The sequence below is a fragment of the Trachemys scripta genome, chromosome 17 (assembly GCF_013100865.1).
Source record: "Trachemys scripta elegans isolate TJP31775 chromosome 17, CAS_Tse_1.0, whole genome shotgun sequence".
NCBI lineage: Eukaryota > Metazoa > Chordata > Testudines > Emydidae > Trachemys > Trachemys scripta.
The window spans coordinates 19,185,714-19,195,062 of NC_048314.1; the positions used below are offsets into that span (position 1 = coordinate 19,185,714).

At 42.0% G+C, this 9,349-nt stretch overlaps 1 protein-coding gene across 3 annotated transcripts in view; it reads left to right on the plus strand.

The window, feature by feature from the left end:
- OLFM1 (olfactomedin 1) overlaps nt 1-7,803 on the plus strand; it is a 51,674-nt gene extending 43,871 nt beyond the window's left edge. For all 3 annotated transcript variants that reach the window (XM_034793838.1, XM_034793837.1, XM_034793839.1), the window contains exon 6: nt 6,094-7,803. In XM_034793838.1, the coding sequence (XP_034649729.1) occupies nt 6,094-6,768 (675 nt within the window). In that variant the 3' untranslated portion in view covers nt 6,769-7,803. The remainder of the gene's footprint in view (nt 1-6,093) is intronic.
- The last annotated feature ends 1,546 nt before the right edge of the window (nt 7,804-9,349 follow it).

Here is a 9,349-nt window from a genome sequence, read left to right on the forward strand (position 1 = left end):
GCTGAGCTACGTGTCAAACCTGGAATGGATTCTCTAAAGGCTCTTCTTTGATTGGCCCAAAGGCAAGGGAGTTGGAGAGATTGACCACAAGTCATTACAACCCACACACATTATAACGCTTCTTGAAGCTTTGCCTCTTGGTTGGTTTTTTTGTTTTTGTTGTTGTTGTTTTTTTGAGAGGGGGCGGTTTACTTATTTATTTTATTCCTGACATTTTTTTATGTTAATTTTACGGTCACAGAAAAGTTCCAGACTCACAGCCACTGGAGTTCTCTCTTTATCCATTGGTAATGATGGGTCAAGTTTCCCCCACCCACCCACCACAGGCTGCCTCACCTCTGGAATGCAGGCACTGCCCCCGTGGAGGAGAGGATAGTACCATCTCCATGGGTCAGTCCATCCTCAGCCTGCCAACCAAGTTTCCTGTTATGGCCGATTACAATTGAGTTCTTAATGGAGAAGACATGAGTGCACTAGGAACTGGACCGAGACCCATCAAACTCATTCTAGGCAGGCTACTCAACATCTGTAATTATTTTTATTAACTTATAAAGCACATTCCTAGGGGGCTCAGTAAAACAGTGGCCTTATTTCCGGCTGGATATCTGAATGCAAATTCCAAGTACGTTACACGTGCAAAACGTGCTCTAGTTGCTTCTCATTATCAGCTGTGAGTTAAAATCCATTTGCTGTTTATTGGTCTGATGAGTACACATTTCTGTTTAGCCAGCTAATGGTAACAGCCTGCTCTCTATAAAATTAATGTTCCCTTAGATTTTTTTTTAAAGGCTTCCCTGTCTGAAGCTTTCTTGTTTTCTAACGCATAATGAACAGGTATGTGTCCTCTACAAAGCAGATGAGAGGGAGACTCCAATATTTGGCTTGTGGTTCAAGTCTAGATTTATTTTTCTTGCTTTGACAAAATTCACACAGGTGTAGATGACGGCTCAAAGTGCAGGTCCGTATAGAATCAGGCCGACAGTTATTAGCCAACAGGAAGGGATATCCAAGTCCCATTCATTTCTATAACATTGCTGCTCATCTCTCAGATAAAGTCATCTGACCAAGCTACATCTCCCCTCCTCCTCCTTCCTCCACCTTCATTGATGTGTAGAATTAATTTGCTGCATCAAGAGAGGTTTTTGTTTTGGTCTTTTCAATTCAGACTGTGCGGCTCTGCTCACAAGGAGGTACAAAGCCAATAACTCGCTGAAAATCAATCTAGGTTTCCAATGAGTGATGGAATGGAAAATATCTGAAGGCATTTGCTGAGGACATTATAGGATGCAAAACAAACAAACAAAAAAGCTTGGCTAAATGGAAATTCACTATTGTTTAATGCAGCCTTAGTCAAAAGAGGGGGAGCAGCAGCACTGTCAAGGCAGGGTGGGAGGGCAAATTAATTTAATAGCTTACCCTTTGTTTGGGTTCTCTGGCTGAGACTGGGAGGAAGCCTACTAGAAAGAAGATACCTACTGATGATTCCAAAGTCAATTTCAGTTCAGGGATGCTTCTTAGCTCTGAACATGCGCATTAAACCAAGGGCACTATGCAGAGGGAAAGACAGTCTGTCCCTTCCTCTCTCCAACTTAATCTGTTGAGTTTATTAAAAAGAAGAAGGGGTGTCATGATTATAGTGTATAAATATCTTCACAGAAAGCCAATATTGGATACTAAAGGGCTCTTTACTGTTGCAGGGGGAGGCATAACAAGAACTATTGGCTGAAAGCTAAAGCCAGACAAAGTCAAACTGGAAATAAGACAGCGGGATTTTTAACAGTGAGGCTGATTAACCAAGAGGAGTGGTGGATTCTGCATCTCTTGATGTTTTCAGATCAAGCTGGGATGCCTTTCTGGAAGAGATGCTTTAATGAACAAACAAGTTATTGAGTTCAGTACAGGGGTAACTGGGTGAAATGTACTGGCCTGTGATACATAGGAGGTCAGACTAGATGACCTAATAATCCCTTCTGGCCTTAAACTCTATGCATCTGTGAAACGCCCCCGTTCCTTGCCTGCCCCTTAGTGGCCTTGCCCAAGAGACTCTGAGTCAACCGCAAGATCCAAAATCCCGATGAAAGGGGTTTTATTTTAGTCCCAGGTATCCCTCTTACAGGCATCAGTGGTACAAACCTTAAGAAATGATGAGAGATTATGTCAAGAAAACCCAAGCCTCTGTTGCCATATAATGAAAAATGTCAAAGTGAAGCTAAAATGCTTATTTTCAAGGCTGGGACACAGTGATCTGGTGACAAACTTTCATTACAAGTTTATTGCTGTTGTGCCTTCTAACTGATGCAGATTTAATCCCTTTCTCTGATGGAGGTTGGTGCCGCAGAGTGACTCTATCTTGTTGCTCATTATTCTTCTGCTGTGTGCTGTTTGGTTCTCAGAGCAGACCTATTGTATTCTGCCGTCAGTCCGGGCCTTGCGTATCCATAAGCTTACAGGGATTTTTAAAGTACATAATCAATTAAGTTGTCTGGCTGGCTTGTAAATTTAAGTGCTTATGGTCAGCTGTTCAGTAACAGGATCCGTCTGATATGACTTCTGACAATAATTAAACCAAACTTTATGCTCATCATCATTAAAAATGTAATTTATGGAGCAGAACCAGAACCCTGTACCCATATCACTTCTCTTTTCACTCTCAATCAGACACAGGATTATTCTGCTTGGGCTAAATTTTGGAGTATTTACTCAGTCCGTTGATGTTAGTGCAGCTGCTCCAGATTTATACTGGTGCAAGAGGAGAATCCGGCCCATTACATCTTCAAAACGAACTCTAATTGGCTGATTGCATTATAAGGGCCTTCCGTGGTTCCTAGCATCTTCAGCAAGCTATTTGTCTATCGTTATTATTAATTATTTGTATTATCTTATCATCTAGGAGCCCTCTCTTTAATAGCTGTCACACATAATTTCTTTTCTCCGGTAGATGATATTTTTAGGTAGGAAGGGAGCAACAAGGTTTTGTAGGGACTGTAGCTCTAAGTTTAGAAGCACATGTATTATTTACAATAGATTTTATTTGAAACATACACATCTCTGAATTTCATGGGTTAAGTGGCAGAGTTTGAAGTCGATGGTGGGTGGTGACCAAAATGTTGATCACCTCCGAGTTACATCACAACACACAATACGTTTGGTGGGTGTTCTTCTGTTCAGGTCCCTAAATGAGTCATTTGTTCATGTCATAATATCACTGAAGACAATTGGCCATGACTGTGAGTCTCTCCGGAGAAGTCCGGCAACGCAAGGGCAGGCGGCTGTTGAAGGCTGGGATTGATGTGTGCTGGCAGAGTTGTGTGTGGAAGAAGCTAGCTCAAAGCCAGATTGCACTACGCCAGGCTCGAGACAATGCTATCAATCTCTTGTTTTCTGAAGCAAGGAATCTCATCATATTCAGCCACCCTAAAATGTTAGCATCATAGCAAGGTTTTCTGCTTTTATGGTTTTAAAAATACCCACCAAGTTTGGCATGTATTACTTTTTAATGCCAAATAATGAAACAGGAGCAGCAGAGCAATACGATGGCTCAGTTTTGATTTTTGTAAAGCATTGTCATTTCCTGGGTAAATTCAGTTTAAGGTAAAATGTTCTTTAACCCCAAATTGGAACCCCTAATTCAATAAACTGCACCTTTGAAGGGGGAAACTCCACATCCCTTCTCCCAAGATGTCCTGTCTCTCCCATCTTGCTGAGGGCTCAGGATCTTATTCCATCTAGGACCTTCTGACGCCCATCTCAGGCCTATCAAAGGAGGGGCCTGGAACACTGCAGTTGTGGGTACATTCTTCATCCATGTTTGCAGAATGTTTCAAACCTGGGCTGTCTTTGAAGTTCAGGCAGATGTTTTGCAGAGCTCTAAAGTTAATTTGCCATTCTAAGATAAACAACCAAACACAATGTGTGGAAGTTTATAGCCATATGAGAGCAGATGACTTCCCAGGACTCTGGCAATGATGGCCTGGTGGGGTTCTGATCCGTGGATGTTTTATGCATTTACAGTTACATCTATTGTATCTTTGGTTACACAAAGCAGTGCAGCTTCTTCTGGAAGTAGCATAATTATCTTTTACATCTTTGATCAAAACAAGGCGTGTGTGAAATTGACAAATACTTCCCAGGACATTTTTCGAGGATAGCAAATCAAACTACTAGAGATAGGCTCGAACCAGGGGTTTCAATCCAAACCCTTTCAAAATTTCAGATGGTGATGGAGATTAGATTAAAATCTCTGGGCTTGATTCCACCCCTTACAGTTCTGATTCCAGGGCAGATCCAGAACCAAAAGGTATCTGTTTTCCAGTTTAGATTGAGTCAAAATCTCATGAGATCAGTCAGTGCTCTTCAGTTTAAGCCTGAACTCTTGGAGTGAAATCCTCGCCCTAGAAGTTCTGTTGTTGACTTCATTGGGGCCAGAATCTCAAACTAAAATCTGAATCCCAAACCCTACTCTAATCCAGATATGGGTTTTAACACTGTCTCCTTGGCAAGTTCTTCAAAAAAGAACTAGATAAATTCATGGAGGATAGGCCCATCAATGATAATTAGCCAGGATGGGCAGAGATGGTGTCCCTAGCCTCTGTTTGCCAGAAGCTGGGAATGGGTGACAGAGGATGGAGCACTTGATGATTCCCTGTTCTGTTCATTCCCTCTGGGGCACCTGGCATTGGCCACTGTTGGAAGACAGGATGCTGGGCTAGATGGACCTTTGGTCTGACCCAGGATGGCCATTCTTATGTTCTTATGCACATCTGTGGTTAACATGAATTTTCCCGTTGATACCTAAGTGCTCAATCTTCCTGCACAGAACTCGATGGAGGTTTTGCAAGGACCATACAGACAAAAGTTGTATTTGTTTAAGATGTGCAAATACATCTCCTAAAAGTCATCTCTACTCCTATTTCATATATTATCTCTCCTCCAATTCAGACAATTTCTGGTCTAGAAAACAGCTGTCTTCTTGTTAGGCAGCTGCATACAAAATGTCATCAGTAGGACAGATTTTTTTGTCTCCTCGCTAACTGTATTGCTTTGTAATTTGCTTCAGTCTTGGTTGCAAATGACTAAAGCATTTTGTAAGGAGTCTAGACAGTGTCCTTAGTGAACTGGCATTTAAGTAATAATCTAAAATATCTCCACCATCAACCAATAATCTAACAATAGTGAGATTTTGATGTCTTTATCTATTGTGTTGTAGCAGCCTCACTTTGAGCTTTTGATGCAGGAGAGCATGATTTTTAAATGGATAAGGACTTTCCAATGAATTTCCATGACACTGAGCTATTGCATTCATATTCTTGTGTATGCCAAATTAATGGAGTTCCACACAGCAGATGATATAATTTAATACATGCTGCCCTGATGAGGCCTACAGGAAGCAAAAAAGAGGCACCAACATAATATACTGTTTTTATCCAGGCAGACTGAGATGTTAATTGCCCTTTCAAAGGACAAAAACAACCACCCGGTACTTCAAGGCAACAGTTTAAACTACAGAGCTCCTGGAAAGATGTTTGAATTAACTAGCACACAAAAGCTTTCCAAGATGGGGATGCTATCAGTTGCTTTTTAGATTGTGGACCTATTTTTTTGATCATTGGTAGCATCCTCCAAAAACATCATTTTCAAGCAAGTTGCCAATTACAACCTCTCCTCCTAGCAATTTGCTCTGGATTTCTGGTGATCCTTGGTGTCTGTCCAAGAGAAAACCTACCGTTAATAACTGCAGGCCTCCATGTCATTCTCTGAATAAGCAGGGTCTTGGAGTGTGTGTTCCGGTGATGAGCTAGAGGGCAACACTTCTAGAACCAGTGAGGCCAGAAACAGTCTGTCCATTCCTCGTGGGTATAATGAGACACTGTGGGAAAAGAGTGACAGGCTTTTCTTCTCAAAGTGAGGTTTCCTTAGTTTAGTCTTCAGATTGTTCCCTTTTAACATCTAGTTTAATTTCTAAGGTAATTTATGATGCCGTCGCCCTACATATCTTCCAGAACTGTGTGGGGGGGAATCTCTCTCTCTATTGATCATTTGTTATGGTGGTTCTCTGCTGTCTTCTAACATGAAGTGTTTCCATTGTTTGCCTAGGTCTGGTACATGGATAGCTACCACAACAACCGCTTTGTCCGAGAGTACAAAAGCATGTCGGATTTCATGAATACAGACAATTTCACCTCTCACCGTCTCCCTCACCCCTGGTCTGGCACCGGCCAAGTGGTCTACAATGGCTCGATCTATTTCAACAAATACCAAAGCCACATAATCATCAGGTTTGACTTGAAAACAGAGAGCATCCTCAAGACTCGCAGCCTGGATTATGCTGGCTACAACAACATGTACCACTACGCCTGGGGTGGCCATTCTGACATTGACCTCATGGTGGATGAAAACGGCTTGTGGGCTGTCTATGCTACCAATCAAAACGCAGGGAACATTGTTATTAGCAAGCTGGACCCCAACACCCTGCAGAGCCTGCAGACCTGGAACACCAGCTACCCGAAACGCAGCGCCGGCGAGGCCTTTATCATCTGCGGTACGCTCTACGTCACCAACGGGTACTCAGGAGGAACCAAGGTGCACTATGCTTACCAGACCAATGCCTCCACTTATGAGTACATTGATATCCCATTCCAAAACAAATACTCACACATTTCCATGTTAGACTACAACCCGAAGGACCGAGCCCTCTACGCTTGGAACAACGGGCATCAGATACTTTACAACGTCACCCTCTTCCACGTCATCAGGTCTGATGAATTGTAGTCCACTTTTGTCTAGAAACTAATTTAAAAAAAAATACTAATATCAAGGAAACACACTTATTAAAAAACAGCTGCCAAAATAAAGAACAACTTGACAGAGGATTATACAGCATACACCTGACATCAGCATTACCTCTACATTTCTAGAAGTCCAAGCCTGTGTTCTATAGACTTAAGAATAATCATATACTTGCAGCTGGAACTGCACTTAAAGAAACACTGAAGTTTTTGTTTTGCTTTTGGTTCCAATAGCAAACTCTAGTACATGCTAAAGAAGTAAGGCAATGACTGTTGGAAATTATCACTGGGGAGTCTCTCTCTCTCTCTATCTCATGTGAGTTGCATGGACATTTTCCTACATCACGGTCAGCTATGATGGATGTGTGATTTGTATTTCTAAGTGGAAAAGATGACCCTCTCCAGGGGGTGTTTGGTTAAGACTAACACTGGTTAGTTTTACTTGCATTCCATTGCAGCTACTGTCTCTCAACTGTGTTTTTGTCTCTTAGATTAACTGTGCTGAGACCCGAAGTAGCTCATGGATCTGTGTCTTAGTAACTATTAAATACGATGGTTTAAGTATGTATTATGAACAAGTTGTTGTACCCATATTGTTTGAACTTATGTATTCAGCAAATATACTGTATCATGTATGTCTGTTATTTACCAGAGGTGGCAAAACTTTGTATGTCTAGTTTATGCAATGAATGTTGTAAATGCAATGATGTAGTTTGGATTAATAAATGATGGTTTCGTTTCTTAAAAAATGACAATGAATCAGTGTTCACCCCTTATACACAGGTAATCAATTTCATGTTGCTAATTTAAAAAAATATTCTCTTACTGTTATAATATCTACACAGCATTATGATTGATGGAAATAGCTTCTGTGGATATTCTGTGGCATCAGATTCCCATATGAAGTCTTAGGAGGATGGACTTGTGAAGGAAATTAATTTTTTTAAAGAGGAAAACTTTGTACTATCCACAGTTATCTAAGGAACAATAAAAATATTAGGAGACTTCCCTGTTTTGTTTATTGTGTACTGGCTCTGTGTATGTAGGGGGTGGAACATTAGTAAATTATAGAGTTACTAATTCTCAGTTATATCTCTGTGCAACCATCTTGTGTTGGGGATGACTAAAAGGGAAAAATGGCCTACTGTGTACAACAGCTGGCACCGGGCAGCAACTTCGGGAATTTCAGAGGACTGTCTGCTTTCCAGTGTGCGTCATTCAAAGAATCAGGTGGAAGCTGTCTCAGTTGCAGGACTTATGCATATGTTTAGATTATTGTGTATGCATCACTGCCCATGAGCTCTGCGTGATGTGTACCTGCCTTTCACTCAGCCCCTGGGATTTGGGCAGTGAAAAGCAGGCTGAGTATCTTCTGCTTTAAGGAGTTAAATTCCTCACTTCATTCATCTAAACAGTCTCTACTACAAAAGGAAGCAAAGCCTTGATGCTGTATTGATTCACTGCCAGCAAAGACGGCCTCTTTTGCTTCCAGCAGGGCCGAGTCTTTCCTGTTCTACATCCTGACTAAACCCTTTGGCTTTCAGAAGAGCATTTGACACGTGGCCTCTCTCCACCATATTCATCAGAGGTGAAGACACCGAGCCTTGGACTTGAAGACGGAAACTACAGTGTTTTCATACCCTGGTAATAATTTGAGAAAATTTTAGAATGATGAAACTGTCCTCCTGCTTGAAAGGCACCAAACCCCAATGTTTGTAATGGCTCACCATTGCCTCTGATCATCCTCAACCCGGTGTCAGAGACACTAGGTTCAAGTCAGCGTAAGACTGTCTCGTCTTGTCTTTGCCCATTGTGAGCTCACGGGGCTGAGGAATGTCATGGCATACCAACCCTTGCCTTCAAATAATCCCAGGGTGGCCAACAGCTGAATCTGCTAATGCTCTGTGGGCCCTAATGCCTTGTGCTGCCAATATGCACCCCCTAACTACCTGTAAAACCATGATCCTTGGACACCCTGCCTCCCTGACCACCAAGGACACTTCCCCTGTTGATGACTCATCACCATTACCAGATTCACTCTCCTGCCCTCTGTCGACTGATCACTGCTCAGCTGATCCAACACACCAGGTGAAACTCAGGTGTCCCATCGCCATTTTCTCCCCAAGGTCACGTCCCAGTTGCCTCTGACCATCAGCAATAATGTTAAGGCTTATTGCAATGTACTGGAGATTAGTGCAGGAGAGGGACAAATCACAGATGATCCAACACTGGCGTCTGAGATCCCTTTCTTGAATCCATATAGGGCAGGCTGAGAGAGTGTTCGTGTAACAATTAAAGAACCAGTCTTGCATTTCTTACACATGTGAGGAGCCCCATTGAATTCAATCCCCGGCCTGCCCTTACACAGACTGTAAGAATGATTCCTTTCATTATCATAAACTAAGCTTACATTCTTTCAAAAAGAGAGAGATGCAGATAAACATGTCTTGTAGCACCAGCAATCAGGCTTCTCAGCTAAGGCTGATGATGCAGATACGCTGCTTTCTCCTAAATAAGGCTTCTAGCAGAGAATTCCATAAAGGGATTTCCATGTTAGTCAGTAC